Source organism: Coturnix japonica, chromosome 11 (assembly GCF_054131305.1).
Source record: "Coturnix japonica strain WE chromosome 11, WE-NBRP24, whole genome shotgun sequence".
NCBI classification, from domain to species: Eukaryota; Metazoa; Chordata; class Aves; order Galliformes; family Phasianidae; genus Coturnix; species Coturnix japonica.
The window spans coordinates 12,276,389-12,293,863 of NC_140673.1; the positions used below are offsets into that span (position 1 = coordinate 12,276,389).

General features: G+C 39.7%; 2 protein-coding genes across 6 annotated transcripts in view; both read right to left on the reverse strand.

Moving 5' to 3' along the window:
- The window catches only part of SLC35A3 (solute carrier family 35 member A3), a 15,726-nt gene extending 8,348 nt beyond the window's left edge, over nt 1-7,378 (reverse strand). Inside the window, exon 1 of one of the 5 annotated variants that reach the window (XM_015870168.2) lies at nt 7,322-7,378. Coding sequence is in view for 2 of the 5 variants with exons in the window: in XM_015870165.3 (XP_015725651.2) it covers nt 357-455 (99 nt within the window). In the remaining 3 variants the exon portion in view is untranslated. Of the gene's footprint in view, nt 1-356; nt 3,202-3,254; nt 3,875-6,750; nt 6,945-7,294 lie in introns of those variants that run through there. The other 4 variants (XM_015870167.3, XM_015870169.3, XM_015870166.3 and 1 more) reach the window with 4 other exon arrangements.
- A 395-nt stretch (nt 7,379-7,773) lies between these two features.
- Nucleotides 7,774-17,475, reverse strand: part of LOC107317357 (uncharacterized) — a 42,816-nt gene continuing 33,114 nt past the window's right edge. The window contains exons 64-77 of the mRNA XM_085510802.1: nt 16,951-16,992; nt 16,335-16,373; nt 15,704-15,742; nt 14,701-14,739; nt 14,370-14,408; nt 13,170-13,208; nt 12,328-12,387; nt 12,072-12,101; nt 10,898-10,933; nt 10,374-10,412; nt 9,892-9,930; nt 9,509-9,541; nt 8,865-8,894; nt 7,774-8,324 (exon numbers count right to left, since the gene is read on the reverse strand). Coding sequence (XP_085366928.1) covers nt 8,226-8,324; nt 8,865-8,894; nt 9,509-9,541; nt 9,892-9,930; nt 10,374-10,412; nt 10,898-10,933; nt 12,072-12,101; nt 12,328-12,387; nt 13,170-13,208; nt 14,370-14,408; nt 14,701-14,739; nt 15,704-15,742; nt 16,335-16,373; nt 16,951-16,992 — 603 coding nt within the window. The 3' untranslated portion in view covers nt 7,774-8,225. The remainder of the gene's footprint in view (nt 8,325-8,864; nt 8,895-9,508; nt 9,542-9,891; nt 9,931-10,373; nt 10,413-10,897; nt 10,934-12,071; nt 12,102-12,327; nt 12,388-13,169; nt 13,209-14,369; nt 14,409-14,700; nt 14,740-15,703; nt 15,743-16,334; nt 16,374-16,950; nt 16,993-17,475) is intronic.

Genomic DNA, 17,475 nt, shown 5'->3' on the forward strand with positions numbered 1-17,475 from the left:
GGAAACGTAACAGTTGATGCTTTTGTAATAACTTCTGACCAAAATACAGATAATCAGAACACATCTTTGCTGAACTAAGACTAAAATATTTTCATTTGGTGAGCCTATAAAGTGACAAAATGTTTCAGGACTTTCTCAGAGCTCAGAGTTCAGTAACTTAACTGAAATGTCACAAGAACAACAGTTAACACATTTCTTGCTGACATACAACCATCTATTTATGAAGCTGCTTACAGTGATAAGGTGTATCATCAATACATTGTTTATGAGCAATTATCAAAACGTTCAGTATGGAAACATAACAAGCAGCACAACAGTCAGATAAACCCACAAGAGAAGATATTAAGAACACGTACCACATCATCACCTTGGACTATACTATTTTCTTGATGAGTGATCATGGTAAAATAAGTAAATAAATAAATAAATAGGAACTTCTCCCACAGTAACACCATCGATTTAATCTTGCTTCCAGAAACATAGCCACAAATCCACTTTGTCCTGTTCACCACGCTGCATTCGGAAGCCAGACAAGGTATTTCTCAACAGGGCCAGCAGCAGAACACATTCCATCACAATTCACCAAAGCAGCTTCAGAGTTTCCAAAATTCACACCAAATGGACTCCAAGAGTCCAGCTTGACAGCTGAACATAGATTGCAAGCTCTCTTCTCAGTGGTCAGCATGACAGGTTAGCTAAGAACAGGCAGTTTCATGTGGAACTAAAGCTAATTGCTTCACAAAGCAGGAACTGCATACTTCTGAAACCTACGCACACCAATAAAATTACCACCCTCTGCTGAGCGCACACAATACCTTATCAGCTCTCCTTGTTTCTCTCTTCCTCTTTTATAACAGCTGCATATCAGCTTACAGAACTTGGTGCAAGCTGGGGACTGGATCCTACAGAGGAGCTGAGTACTGAAACTGACACAGCTGAACTGTACAACTCAGCCCACAGCAGGGCTGGATTCACACATCGCAGGTGAGACACTCACCCAGCTCCTGCTGCCCTCATTGCAACAGACTGCGCAGTCATAAACTAAATTAAATACTGCCTTCAGTAACACTCCACACCCTGATGGTCTTCAATCAATAATAAGATGAAAGTTCCCAGCACAGCGCTTGTACACAGTCATTCCTCTTGGGCTTCGATCATGTACCTGACTTTGGACAGGCTACCAGGTGCTCTGCGAGGCCACAAACTTAATTTACACCTGCTGGTTCAAAGGCTGGGAGTTCAGCTGTAACTCTCAGGCCTTATCAGGTTCCTTATCTTCCTTTTATTAGTCCAGGTAAGAAAAAAAAAAAAAAGGAGCTGCTTCTATGTAATTTACTTGGTTTGCCTTGAGACGCACCCTACGGCAATGTGGGACACAGGGGAAGAGGCCGAGGGCAGCCTGCGTGGCAAGTCACTGTGGGCACTGAGTACAGACTGTGTGCACACCAATGTGCGGAGGGTGAGTGCAGAAGGATGCTGCACAAAGAGCTCTAAAATGTAAGGGGAAAAGACTGGGAAAAGGATTTACAGCACGAGGAAATGATTTAACAAACATCAGTACGGTAACTATTCGGTTCAGAAAGATCACACTGCATGAAGTTGGAAAAATGTCTGCTCAAAAGGAAGCAGAGCTTTTGAAGTGACAAATCATTAGCTTCCACCTCATGGCGTTAATTCAGAGCAAATGAATGAATTTCTGATTTGCAGGTTTCTATTTCCTTTGTAACTTCTCCACGATAAGCTCACATTTCAGGTTCTAATTTTCTATCATCAAAGTTCTCTTACTGTCCCAAGTTATCTAACGTTCCACATTATATTCCATGAATTACCTGAAATAGTAGAAAGCTCTTCCTGCAGACCCCACAGCTTACTTTTAATTAACTTTATTAAACTTAATTTTCATTGCATTTCTGAAACTTCAAAAATATGTATTCACATCTACAATATATACATTAATATGCATCATAGCTTCTACTGACAACTAGTTCTTGACTCCTCCCTACCCTCTCACCTGACAAGTTAAATCTAAAAACAAGCAAACAATAACAAGAACACACACAACAAATCTTATGGGTTCTTACGCTTCCCATGTTCACAGTGACAGCGCTACATGGACTGCATTCCTCCCAGCCCACCTGCAAAGCACTTTCACTGCTGAGGTTCCCTCAGCACAGAAGTTACTGCAATGGTTTGCTCTTATTCCACATTACCATGAATGAGTTTAAGGTTGCCTAACCAAACAAATGGAACTCGCACCTTATTTACAATACAAAGCTGAGCAGAATGACACAACCAGACTCTTAAAACAAATGCAGCTGTTCATGAAGTTGTGTGTGCCAGTACACAAGTTCCACGCCTAGGACCTGCCTAGTGAAGGCCGGCCCTTCCTTCTGTAAGGCAGACTCAGAACAGAGCCCACCAGCTCACCCTGGTGAAACAGGCATGGACTCACAATTCTAGGCACTCTCTGTGAAATCAGGATAGCAGATTAAAGAAACCAGACTGCATTCTCAGAAGAAATTTGAACCCAGCACCAGTGCTATTCCTACATAGATATAAAATCAACATGAGGAAAAGCACGAGAGGAAGGTGGCTGAGAGCTGGCTCACAAAACCTGAAGAAAATATGGGCTTTTTTTTTTTCTTTTGTTTTTTTTTTTTCCCCCCATAAAACTCCTCTTTTTATGCTTCAGCAGTGTAGTGCCTTCTTCCCAGTGCAGGACAACATGCACATAACATGCTACTTTCTATAACACAACTGCATTTCTCAGAGGGAGATTCTACTCCATACATTTCAGAAGCGATTGGACCCAATGCGATCTTCTTTACCTCTAACAGTAATAACTTCTGCAACAAATACATTATGTATGGAAACAAATATCCTAGATGGAGCTGAGAGTGCAAAGACCATTCAGAATCTACCGAGTGCTGCTCAACTGGTTTCTGAACAGGATTTCACACGCACAAATATTTAACCTCTATCATTCAACAATGCATTTCTCTTTTCCTTTTTGCTCCAAATACATAAATCTTTCATGTATCAGTCAACATTCCGTTACAATTAATAATGTTGTAAACATTTGTATTAACCCCACACCCTCTCGCTTCATAATGTCACTGTTTTCTACCTTCCTCGTACCAGCCATGGGCTTCTCCACTCTTCTCCCCATAAGCAACCTGTAATTGTCAGCTTCCTCCCCACATACGTACTACTTTTCAACTAAACACTGCAAAACACCTTATTTTAATACTTACCTTGCTCTTTCTCTTGCGTTTTAGTTTGTTACTCATCCTTCTTGCTTGATAGTTTACAATGTATATTATTTTTGTTTGAGACTGTATTCTTCTTAGGCCTCACAAAAACTAAATGCACCAGCAGTTTTCTCCTACTTTTTCTAGCTGAAGGTAGAAAGGTTTCATTACAGTAACATTTTCAATTTCTCAACTGACATTTAAAGAAATCTTAACTTGTGAAAAGAAAATAAAAAGCATTCCTGTATTCAAACAGTATTTGATGAGAAGGATATATCATGTACAACACGGCAGAACACTGACAGAACTCTGAACCCTGGCCTTAAACAGCCACACTTTTAGCACCCTTTAGCAAGAGCAGTTATTCCCAGATGGCTTACACATTAAAACCTAACTGCTGAAGACCAACCAATCATTTCTTTTCAACTTTGGTTAAGGTCAGGGGCCAAGGACCCTGGAAAGCTGTACCAGTGATTCACTGACAGAAAACTGACATTGCCAAGTCCAACAAGGAAGACACAATTACATATTAACTAACATGTGTTTTCAGATAGCACTTTAACTTGTTTGGGACTCAGGTAAAGTTTTCTTCCATTTTTACAAAAACACTGATGTTTTTTGGATGCCCTCAAGAAGAATTTTTTATTTTCTTTTTTATGGAAAAAAAAAGTTACAATTCTGATCTATGTATAAAAGAGCAGAGTTGAGGAAGGTGAATCTCAAATGTAATAAAAAATCTATGCTATGGCTAAATACTCTTCAATCCCCTCTGTAGCTGCTAAAAAAAAGAAAACCCAAAACAAAACCAACACAAACTCCGACCAACACAAAATTCATCCTTTACAGCAATGCTAAGAACCCAGAGATAAGATTTTCTTGGGCTGACAATAATTTAATTTGATGAGTGTTAAATAAATCACATACTGAGCATAAATATTCAGTGCTTCAGAAAGGCAGGTCCTCACTGACCTAAACTTAACATCGGCACTGCCTATAAGATAAACGAGTTCTTATATGTGCACAGTAGAGCAATAGTTTTATATTGACTTAGGCTGTTATGTCAACGCCTGCCTGCCAGCACAGAAATTTGATACAACCTGCCTCTCTTTTTCAAACAGTACACACTGCATTCATTGTACAGATCACGGTATGGAAAGATCCAGGCTGTCACACTCAGGCAGTGAGCAAGAAGCCATTCTGTTCTTGGTTTTAGCTCAAATCCTGATTCTTCTGCAAGCACAGGAGTGCTGCACCAGGCTGGGATGAGCCAGGTGCTGCCCTTCTGCAGCTCCTGCAGATGCATCGAGGCAGTGGTATGGCTCAGTGCGAGGTGCTAACAGTGAATGCCCAGTACTGCTGGGGTTCAACTGCAGCTTGCAGTTGAGCTGTTTCTGAATCACTAACCAGGTCTGGGACAATCCCAGGTATTTGTACAATGGGATAAGAACCCTTGAGAGCAGCCTGCAAAGAAGAACTTGGGGGTCCTGGTGGATAAGAAGATGGACATGAGCCTCATCTGGAGTACTGCATCCAGGCCTGGGGACCCCAGTACAGGAAGGATGTGGAGGCTCTTAGAGTAGGTCCAGAGGAGGGCCACTAAGATGATCAGAGAGCTGAAGCACCTCTCCTATGACGAAAGGTTGAGGGAACTGGGCTTGTTTAGCTTAGAGAAGGCTTCAGGGAGACCTCATTACGGCCTTCGAGTATTTGAAAGGAGCATCTAAACTGGAGAGAGGAATGGCTGTTTATGAGGGTGGACAGTGATAGGACAAGGGGGAATGGTTTTAAAATGAGACAGGGGAGATTTAGGTTAGATACTAGAAGGAAGCTTTTTTTTTACACAGAGGGTGGTGACAAACTGGAACAGGTTGCCCAAGGAGGTTGTGGATGTCCCATCCCTGGAGGCATTCAAGGCCAGGCTGGATGTGGCTGTGGGCAGCCTGGTCTGGTGGCTGGCAACCCTGCACACAGCAGTGGGGGGTGAAACCAGCTGCCCATTGTGGTCCTTTTCAACCCAGGCCACTCTATGATTCTATGATTTGTGTGCTACCGGCAATGCAGCCACCCCCAGGCATGGTCACATAGCTTGAGTACAGAGTGCAAACAGATCTGTAGAGTTATTGCAGAAAGCCAGTAATTACAAATAAGTTTATACAGTGAACAGAATAAGCAGACAAGTGATTTCATTCTTCTAGGCAGCTGATTAGGAACATGGAGCATCTCAAGCACGAGAAAAGGCTGAGAAACCTGGGGCTGTTCAGCCTGAAAGGAAGAAGATTGAGGGGGATCTTACCAATGCTTATAAATACCTACAGGGTGGGTTTCCAGGTGGATGGGGCCAGGCTCTTTTCAGTGGCATGAAGCAATAGAACTAGGGGCAACGAGCACAAACTGGATCACAGGAAGTTCCATAGAAACACGAGGGAAAGCTTTAGTTCGAGTGGCAGAGCACTGGCACAGACTGCCTAGAGAGGTTGTGGAGTCTTCTTCTCTGGAGATATTCAAAACCCACCCAGACACCTTCCTATGCAACCTACTGTAGGGAACCTGCTTCAGTAGAGGGCTGGACTCAATGACTCCAGAGGTACCCTCCCACACCTCCAATCCCTACGATTGTGTCATAACCTATAAAAGGAATTGGGCCATACAGGCAGCCCATAGGATTGTAAGAGACCTCCAGTAGCTTCAAACAATACATTGCTCTAAATAAATCAGATTTATACTTGCTACTACTACTGTCTATTCTCAAACCTGTACTTTTGCTGCACATACATCTGAACTCCATGCACCCAAAACCAGCAGATCCTTATCTCAGAACTGTAATACCACAAGTTCACACAATGCCTAAGAATGGGTAATGGAATCAAAGCTTACAGTTTTCCAAAGGAATAGATTATAGTAAATCAGTTTATCAACATCTAGCCTCTGCTTAATACTCACTCTACAGCCTGTAAAAATTATTTGGTACTGCTTATTCCTATGTAGAAGAAAATCAATAATTACTGAGCTACAACCGAGCCAGGCCAGGCTACTCCAGCAGATGTCTACACTGCTACAGCTTTTATGATGTACTCTGCTGGGAACAACTGAATGGGTGAGGCCCACAGGCTCTGCAGCACATGCCAATGGGTAACGTACAGTGCCTGTGAAGAAAGACAGCCCCATTGATTTCAGATGAAGCAGTCTGTCAACTGACTGTTCCCAAACCCACTCTATCAGTCTGCACAGCAGTTCTCTGAGAAGTCAGGGTTACCTTTGATCCCAATCCTTCTATGCAGAGGCACCGTACCAGCCCAGCTTTCCGCTCTGGTGCTCCCTTGTAGAAGTTTGTTGCATACACTGCTTATATCTCAGATAACAGCCCTCCGCTGCAGAAAGCAGCCTCCATCTCTTCTACTAAATCAGTTTGTAAAACTCTGCCCTGGCTTCCAACTCTTTGTCACTCTTACAACACACCTTACAGGATTCACTATAATACAACGCAAATCGCAGTCAGTACCTTTTGGCGTTTATCTTCCACCTTCCAACGCGTTTCATAACATACACCTCACCTCACCCAAAACCTTAGCATTAGGGGGGTTGGAACTACATGATCCTTGAGGTCCCTTCCAACCCGGGTCATTCTGTGATTCTTTGTACCGCTGGATCCCTTCTCAAGTCAAACTTGCAGCGTGATGTGATGCCACGCACACAGCTGAGCACACAGCTCTCCCACCCCAAGGAGCCGTGCAGGTGAGCCGTGATGTTGAGCCGTGATGTTGAGCCATACAGGTGAGCCGCCCCGCCCCGCTGCCCCACAGCCCCACCTTCCCGCTCCCGCCCAGGCCACGCCGCTCCCTGACACCTCTGGGTGCCCCCCCGCCGTCCCGCTATTCCCCTCTCCCACCCCATCCGGCCCCATCCCTCCTAACATCCCGCTTCCCATTCACCCCCCGGCCCGGACGCCTCCCAACTTCCAAGCACACCAGGCCTTCCCCCCTCAGGCCTCTGCCCCCAGATCCGCTCAAGGCGGCCCGGCCGGGCTCCCGGACCAAGCCTCCCACCTGCAACCCTGCCGGCTCACAGCTCACCCCTCACCGCCGGCCCGGTTCTCCGCAGCCACCCGGTGTTTCCGGGTGCCGTCCCGCAAAGGCTCCGGCTGCAGCCGTGGCCCCGCCCGCTCCGTTCCCAGGGCCGCTCCGTACCTCCCGCCCGGCCCCGAGCCGCACAGCCCGAGCGCAGGGCAGGAGCGGCGCCGTAGCCGCCCCCCTTGGCCCGCCTAGCAACGCGTGTAATCCACCGTCAGTTTATTAAAGAAGTGCAATGCCAGCTCACATCGGATGCTTAAATTAAAAGAACGTTATTGCGTAGTCCAAAGAAACTGTCAACCGAACGGTGAAGGATCGTATTTAGGCTATTTTTTTTTTTCTTGCTTTGCAACCACCATGTTGAGTGTGAGTTTGTTTACATTCAACTACAGCTGATAGTATGACATGATTTTAGCATCCTTCTCACCATCCCATGGAGGACTGCTCACGAGAAGTTAGAGCTCATCTTTATTGTATGTGTATTGTATTGTATTGCAGTGAGGGGCAGTGACAGCGCTCAGCTTACAAATAAAACCATTTGTCTGACATTCAGTGTTGGTTACTAACCCAGTATTATCTAAGCGATTGTTTCTCACATCAATCAGTTTTCAGGTGCGTTTCATCACATTTTCCACTGGACATAAAAATAATTTCCTTTAAAAAAATCATACAATACGTTCTCTTAAAATGCTGCCTGGAACACTGACAAAACTAATGATATCTACCAATGACTAAACCCAAAGAAACTAACGAAAGACATGACATAGTAACCAGACATGGAACACAATAGCCCAAGTAACATCTGACAATTTGACTTCATGGTGTTGTTTTTTTTCCCCTGATATTAATTAATCTAATATTACTGCGTATTATCCATGTCTAGGATGCCGAGTACATCTTCTGATGTTCACACAGACCATTTTGATGTAAGAGCAGAGAGCACGAAGGCACTCAAAATGCTGAACAACAGCAGGAGTTGGGGACTGGAGTGTTTCCCAGCAGAGCTCTATAAAAACAGAGAACAAGCACAATGAACCAAATTCAAAACAGTTCTACTCATCACTATTATTAAAAACAGGCCCGTTTTAAAAAAAAACCTTTTACCTATTAGGCCCTTCTATTATGTAGATACTTCTGACAATAAAAGTCAACAGTAAAAGTCTCCAAAAATGTTCAGCAAATGTCAACAAATGGCAATGTGTGCCATTTTTTCCTCATGGAGGAATTCACTTTTGTCTCCTATGCACTTCCATGTCACATACCATTCCATCATACTATCCCTCTGCTGCCATCTGTCACATGGCAATAAAACATGACAGAACATGGTTGGGATGGTTTAACCTTTACTGCCATACCACCAACACTGCCTCTGACATCAAGGGCCAACATAATTAAGTAGAAGGCACTACTTTTGGAGCAACCTTCCTACACACTCATGTATTCGAAAATACATATTCACATACATTAGACAGATACTTCACAAATATAAACAGTACTTTCATTTTTCTACAATACAAGCATGAAGAAACCAATGGAAAAAGCTTACCACTTGACTACCCCCTGAGGAAGGCGGTTGCTGCAAACAAACAAATAACAAGTAAGGAAATCTAGAAATGCTACCACTCAGTGTTTCTGAAGACACAGTTTTGTCCTTGCTCAATAGAATTTTAACAACTTAACCCAGAGCATAGCTTTAAGCTGTTTAAGAAGGCAGTAGGTTTAGACAGATGAAGTACACACTTTAGTTACACATTCTCTTCATCCTGCCTTATACTTGAAAACAGAAAGTGTACCGGAGGAATAACTGAAATGTCATTGCAAGGCTCAAGAGTCTGGCTTATTAAAGAAATAAAATTAACCAATAGTAATGGATTTACTGAGCAGGGCCCACAAAAATCTACCAAGAGAACAGGAATTTAGAATTGGAGGACAACAAAATGTAATGGGGCCACAAACCAGAATGTAAAGCAAGACAAATTGAGACTTAAAGTATAACTGATACTCAGACAGCTTTCCCAAGTTAAGGCCATGTTTTTCACAGCAGCTTTTTACAATATTGTTTAATACAAAGGGAGCTAATACACAATGCTATCTGCAGACCAAAGCATTCATAAGTTTCTTTATAAACTATCCAGGTTCTTTGCTTACCAAGAAAAGAAGAAGAAAATGCTGTGATGAAAGCTTTCTTACCTGCTTCCCAGAATAAGTGCTTCCCGAGTATCCCTGTAAAATAATAAGCCATTTACTTCTGTTGTAATCGACTCATTAAGAACTGTGTTTGAAGAACATGCTTAGTCTTGAAAGTGCCCTAATTTTGTTTCTGATTCTCATTTTACATTTTTTCCTTGCAGCTTTTTTTCCCCTATTTCAAGTGTGTGAATTTAAACAGAAATAATTGTTCTGAAAAAGTGTCATCTTAAAACTAAAGATCCTATAATCTCATTCTGTCATTGCTAAGAAGAATGACAAGAGAAGTCCACTGACAGAGTATAATGCTGACTAAAAAAACCTCTTTTTGTATATAACAGAGTAATGAGAAAAATATAAGGAAAACTTGATAAGTTTTTACTTACTGGTTTACCATGCTGTCGGCCTCCAGAATAAGATGAGCCCTGTAAGAAGGAAATGAAACATCTTTTATTAGAATACAAAACATTTCATTGCCATCTTCAGGCCATTCAGACACGCACTATACACACAAAATAATTCGGCTGTTATTATATCCCAGTGACTGAGATATTTAAAGCTTCAGCTATCCACTGCACAGCAATATATAATTCTGAATGTTATGAAAAACTGCTTGAAAGAAATGCTTTACATGGAGCAGTAATCAGTTGATTCTAACCAATTATGTTATTCAACTTGCTTAAACTAATCAAGCTATACAGTTACTTTACATTAAATTTTATCAGTGTTGTTTCATGTCTGTCCCTGCTTTCAAACATCTAGTGAGCATAAAATGACTGACTGAAAAACTTTCTGGCAGTAAATGCACAGCATCATATGTTACATAAATAACAGGTAGGAACAATATCTTGAAAGAGGAGTTGCTTGCCTGTCCTCCATATTGACTACTTCCAGAATAAGATGAACCCTGTAAAAGAAATGTGAAACACACACCTTTTGTTAGTTTTTTCCTCTTTAATACTACCTGCCACCAAAAAGCTAGACCTAATCTGGGAAATATTTATGACACCAATTAACGAGAAGAACATTACACAGTCATTAGTAGAGGGGCAAATAGCATTTTAATCAGCACACCATATTGATGGTTAATGCAAAGAGATGAACCCTGTGAAATATTATTTCAATTATTTTTTCAAAGTAAGCTGGCTTCTAAAATTACAGTTTTTGCTACTATTAAAATTTTGTTTCCAATAAAGTCAACAGATATTTATGAAAAGTAATAACAGAAATGTAAAGAGACTGATTCCATATAAGCCAGATACGCTTTATGGAAAGCACTGCTCCTATTTCTGTGACTAAACTCAGTATTTAATTGCTTCTGGGCAAACGTTGCAAAAGTGAGCCATGCTTACTCATCTAATCTGTATCAGTGTGAAACAAAAAAATGCTTACCTGTCCACCATGGTAGTTGCTTCCTCCAAAAGAGCCCTGTATTTAAAAAAAATAGCAAGCTGCTTTATATAAAATTCAGTTTCAGGTGAAGTAAAACCATAGGAGAACATCTTGACCTAGCGCACTGAAGAAGTTATTTGCACTGGTTACTAGCATACTTTTCTACTTTGCTGATCAAACAAGTATTTCATTTCAGTTAGTCCTTATTCTTTCATATTGCTTACTTGCAAAGAGAAATAAGCTGACAGTTTATACATTGTTTTCTAATACTCAGTGGTATAATCATGGCATGTGCTTGCTTGATTTCATAATGTGAGTAAGAGAAGAAATTTTGACAGAAAATAACTGAATAATCTTCAAAAGAAAATTAGATCATATTTCAAAGCAGGTGTGTTGCTTTATTTTTTAATATTTACAAATGCAAAGCAAACACAGAATCATAGCATTCGTACAGTTGGAAGAGATCTTTGAGGGCCATCTAGTCCAGCTCCCATGTATTAAGTGAACAGAAACATGACAATAGCTCTAATTTTTAAAATGTGTTGGTCTGCTTCCAGTTAGAAGCACTGTGAGCCAAGGTTTTTAGATTTAAGTTTCATTAGTTCAGTCATACTGTTGATATATATAATTATACTGTTAGTAAAATCATAAGAACAGTGGTATTATACAGTCAAAAAAAAAAAAAAAGAAAGAAAAAAAAGAGACCATAAACTATGAGATATCAGGGAAACAGAGATTCTGTGGAAACAACTGTGCCTCTCTTACAAGCCAAAAGAAATTAAATGCTTTGAAGCAGTTTATAATGTCTGAGTGCTTTACGGAACTGGCACCGGACTGCCTTTGATATGACAGGAGAACATCACTATTTGTTTAATCCAAGGTGGGTAAAGGACGATTTATTTTCCTAAAAAGTCTTTTTCTGAAAATAAAAATGCATCTGGATAGCGAGTTTTGAATAGAATACTGCAGTTGCAAGTCACTTAGTATATATATATATATATATTGTTTTTTAAAAACTTTATCAGGTCCAAAATATCTCACTTAAGTACAGTGCAAGACAACTTTTATCACTTGCATAAATTCAGGGAAAAAGTTAATTCAATAAAGGTAGTACTTTGTGAAATTCCTACCTACACACTACTATGAAAGGCATAGAAAGACAAAGAAGACTTACCGGGCTCCCACCAGGACAATGACATCCACCCTGTATTACACACAAAACAAACAAACTTATTGTCGAGAAATTACATGGTCATAAGAAGATTCCAAATTAAGCCAAAGACTTATTTTGCTATTGCACGAAAATAAAACAGGCAAGAAGGACAGTGGTGACAAAAGATGCTTCTTGTGAAGGAAAACTACAGAAGGTAAACTGAGAGTGTCTGTAATGCCATAGCAGGGCTGAATGGTGTTGAGAACAAAAAACATACCTGTCCACCAGACTGGCTGCCTCTTGAAGGCATACCCTGTCCACCTCCTGAAGAAAAGCCCTGGAATAATAACAATAATAAATAAATGAATTATTTCTGTTACTGAATAACATTCTCACTTATAGTAACTCTGGTCCTTACATTTTTAAATCACTTCTGTTTAAAAACGTAATTTAAAAAATGTAATTTGAAGAAAGATCAGCTTAAGGAAGCATTTCCAATACAGCAAAGCAGACCACTCTAGCATTCTCTCATATCATGACATCACACAGATCTATTCTTCACCATCCTTGCTTAATTTTGCTCAAAAATGTTGCTGACTTTTTTTCCTTTCAAAAATATCACAGAACAGTCAGTTTTCTTAATGAACTGTTTACCAAAACTGCAAATATAATGGAAATTACAAGTTTTACTTGTCAGCTACTCTGGCAACTTTCTGTAGAAGCCTTACCACAAAGAAACAGGAAAGCATTTGAATTTATTGCACTTTCTTAAATGTATGACCTGTTATTGGAAAAAACAATTTTATTTGTTCTCTGTGGATTTAAACACCACAGGAATATGAACTCTTTCTTTAAAGCTATTTTAAAACATCAATTTATTGTTTTAGACTGTAACTATGTGCAGCCCAGCTGCAAGTGCTTCACTGCTCAGGGCAGACTTTGTGTTTCACTTTCCTGCACGGGCTGACACAGAAGGTTTCCCATTCACCCATTCTGCTTGAACAGTGCTTTGCCGTAAGCCAGCCCTTTACAAAGAACCTTGTTTTCCACAGAAAAGAAGAAGAGAGAAGAAGGTGAACAACTGAACAACAAACCATATGTAGGAAAAGCAGTTCTCACCTGTCCTCCATAATGGCTGCCACCTGAGGAAGATGGACCCTGACACAAAGAAACCAATCATTTCTATCAAAAGGGTTCTTAGAGAGCTTTTGAAAGAAAGGCTACTTTCTTTCTCTGTTGTAGATGAAAGAGTACAGAAAAGCAATCATCCTATTCTTTTTTTGTGTGTGTTCTGTGTGAATTAGGGTCTGTCTGTAATGTATGAATCTTCTATAAGACCAACAGCACAGAGTGATCACAAGCTATTATTATTCTATACATAGAATAGCATATACATACATAGTGTATTCTATACACTGTGTCTGAAAATTTTTATCTCCTAATTCCCTTTCCAGTAAGTCTGACAAGAAATATCTGCAGAAGCCAAGCCAAGGGCCAGTTTGATGGGGGATTTCACTGTATATGAAAGGCTACACCACAAGAGAACACGGGGATCCCTCCCAATCCTCTTTCACCTCATAAAAGCATGGAACATCTTCCCTTAACAACACCTAGCCTTCCCCTCTGTTCCCTTCCTGAGGCACATCACTTCTCTGATGCCAGTTCTGAGAGAAGTGAGGTATTTCATTAGTTGAGGTAGAGGAGAAATGCAACCCACTTCCAGCCACTCCTTACTACTAGAGAGCTAAGAAACCACATCAGTAGCAGAAGACAAGTAGGGTCTAGAATTAGGTAAGTCAGTAAGTAGAACAAGGCTAAAAATGTATTTAATGCGATACAGTGGAAGTACAGGCCCATCATAATTTTTCTATGTTTTCTCCCTGTCCTCCATACTGGCTGTCTCCCGAGGAAGGTGAACCCTGAACATCGACAAAAAAGAAACTGAAACTTCTTTATACCCATATCATGAGGCTTTAAACATTTTTCATCAGCCTCATGAAGTACTAATTTATTTCAGAAAGATGTGACACGTTACCCCAAAGAACTGTATTTACACATAACTTTATGACCAAGTTCTGCAAATGTCAGGACCCAACTAAGTCAACCACATACTTTACTCTCTATTTCTTTTCTTTATCTTAAATATGGTCTTCATCTAAACTTGTTATGTTTAATCACAGTAGCAACTACAATGCTACAATAAAGATTTATTTAAGACTGACATACACTAAGTTAAGGTAGACAGGTGGGTAGACAATCACAGCGCTAAAGGTATGCATAGGTAAAAAAAATATCTAAGTGAGGACTATTAATGCTTACTTGTCCACCATACTGGCTGCTTCCACGAGATGGAAATCCCTGGAAAAATATTAAAAATCATTTTTTTCTACTTCACATGGATGAGTGATGGATATGAGAAGCAAAAATATCAGTATTCTGTTATTTCACTGTGGGTTTTTTTGTAATCTTCATGGAATAAACTTTGCATTTTATCTTCCTTTAATTCACAATGTTAGTACAGAGAATACGTCACTATAATGCTTTCCCAATATTAAACTGAGGTATTTATTTTGATAAAGCTTTACTCGGTAAAAGTATGACACTGGTAAAATATATATATCATACAGAAATATCGAAAGTAAGAGCTTACTTGTCCACCATATTGACTAGCTCCAGAAGAATATGACTCCTGTAAAAAATGCCAGACATGAGTTATCTGTTGTAGGATTTCTTTAAATTAAAACATGACTCTCAACAGGAACAAGATAGCAAGATAAGAGTGAAGACAACAGGCAAGACTTTCAATATACTTTAATTACTAGATTTCAAGGCTTATGCTGTCACTTCAGGAAATACTTGAAGTGCCAATTCGTACTGTTTGTTACTCTTGTATTTTAAGAGCTTCTGTTTTCCTTGATAACTGTACAGTAAATGTCCTTGCAATCCTGAAAGCACTTTCTCTATTGTTATGCAGCCATAATAAGGAGGCTTCACTGTCTTTGGAAATATCATGATGAAAGTTATTTTCTACCTTGCTGCTCCAGATTCCTCATTTCTCTCAAAGAGAAACAATAAAAAGTTATTTGTGCATAATGTAGCACATGCCCCTACAAGCCTCTGAGACAAGTGCTAACAAGATGAAAGATAATCTTTTGGAGAAAAATCACACGTGCAAATGAAATTCTACCTGCAGAGAGTACAGAATAAAACAAAATATAATTCACTCTAAATCAAGTTTCTTTGTCACCAAGCCTGGAACTTCGCTCCAGAAACAAGGCTTTTTGCCTTGACATGGGTTGTTTTCTGATTTTTAGGCTTTTTTTCCCATGAATCAAATTCTTTATTTCTGGTAAATCACAATATGCCACTGTTAATTATCATGCTCAGTATTATCCTCACCTCTTCCTTGTCACTGTGCTTGTAATTTTGAGTCAGAGATTCAAGTAGTACACTTTCGCAATCAGCTGGGATTCTTCATGGTACTTAAACACTTCAGCCATACTCTCATTCCCTCTGTGCCTTAGCTTGAGGACTTTCTACTCTACACTGAAAACTGCCATACCAGCTCCCACACAAGCAGTAATTCAAAGGGGCAGTACTTGCCAGTCCTAAAAAGCACTGGAGCAGAGAACGCAGTAACATGAAGTGCTTACCCGTTCATTCTGACGGTTGTAAGATGGTGAGGAGGAATCCTGTAAAACATTAGAATCCAGATATTTCATGGCAAGTTTTGTCTAAGCAGAAGGCAATGGAAACTAATGCTCTGTTTCTGTGACTTGTAGGGACAGCTGAATTTGGAGGCTGTAGGATAAGCAGCATTCTTTCAAGGTCTGCCTCTGCTCACTTCAGGGAGAGTGGCATTTATTTATTTGGAAACCTGAATGTCAAGGCCAAAGCTAGCAAGAAAGGACTGGTTAATTGAGGTATCTCTGAAAACCATATCAAGTAATCTTTCTTATTGACACCTCAGACAGCAAGAAATCTCCTTGAAGAGGGAAGAATGGATTTATGTTTTCTTTTTCCTAATGAAAGAAAGTGGACTTGAGATAAGAAATGCTGCATTTCCATTCATTGTTTATCACATCTTTTTTGTACGAGATACAGTAAGCAAGTTCCACAAAAATAAAGGCAACTCTTTGACATATCAAACTCAATGACAAATTTCATTAACTGAGTTTTTGTTCTTCAAACAAAATTCCCAACATTAAAACTGAACCTGAGTTTGAGAACAGCCACTATTTTTCAAAATGGCAAGCTGGCTCTTCTTTCTAAATGAGTACTTACATAGCTACTGTAATGGCTTCCTCCAGAATAAGATGTGTCCTGAAAAAAAATCAATCAGTTGTTTTTCTTATAACAGAAGTTTTTTGAAGGCAGACTTATTGAAGGACGATAGTACATACAATTCTATTTTACTCTTTTGCTTTTAAAAGCCGTGCAAAGTCTATTCTTCCCTGTCTTTCTAATACATCTAGAATTTTATGTGCCCCTATCCACTAGAATGGCTGCCTCCACAGTCCTTTCAGAATGGAAACATCAATTATATTACTTCAAAGAATCTGACTGGAGGATAGTTAGCTTACGTATTTCAGTTTAAAAGAATTGAGCATGCTAAAGAACTACACACTCTCAAAAAGCTTTTAATAGCCATTATTGCAGAGTTGTATTGTGATTACTGCTTTTTTTCCCCACAAGATCTGTTAAGTCCACTAAGAAAGAAACTGTTTTGTGGCTAATACATCATGTTAAGCACTTATCAGTAACATGTACTTTAATATTAACTGCAGTGGGTTATTTTTTAGAAGTGTATGACTATTCAGTACTAAATCTTTTTAATCTATCTGTCATACTGACAGAACAAACACAGGGTACCCTTAAAAAGCTGATGAATAGTGCTTACATTTGAAGAGGAATTACTTCTGTGTGAGGAATATGATCCAGTCTGTAGGGGAGAAGAAAAATAAAACAACAAAATCAAAAACAACAACTACAAAAAAGTAAATTAGCCCTTGTCATTGATCAAATTAAAAATGAAACAAAACCTTAGAATGCCTCTTCTGTTTTCCTTTAAAGAAAGAATATCAAAATCTGAACTCGAGTTACACTTAAGTTTCACTTCTAGTAACTTGCAAAAGTTAGCCAATAGTTTTTGTTTTTCTTTGCCTGTAGGACTGTAAATCAGAAATAATTGCTCAGTATCTACTCATGACTGATTACCTAGAAAATAAGAATTCTACCCAAGTGTGGAAATGGCCTTTGTATACAGCAGGTTGATTGACCACATACTACTTGCCTTGAAAAGCATATGTTGCTGTATTTAGCAGACTTCAGATACCCTCGAGGAAAATCATTACTACCTTTAAAATATTAAGTTTTTTTTTTGGAGAAGGTACATACACGTCTATAAATATTTTATGGCAATGGA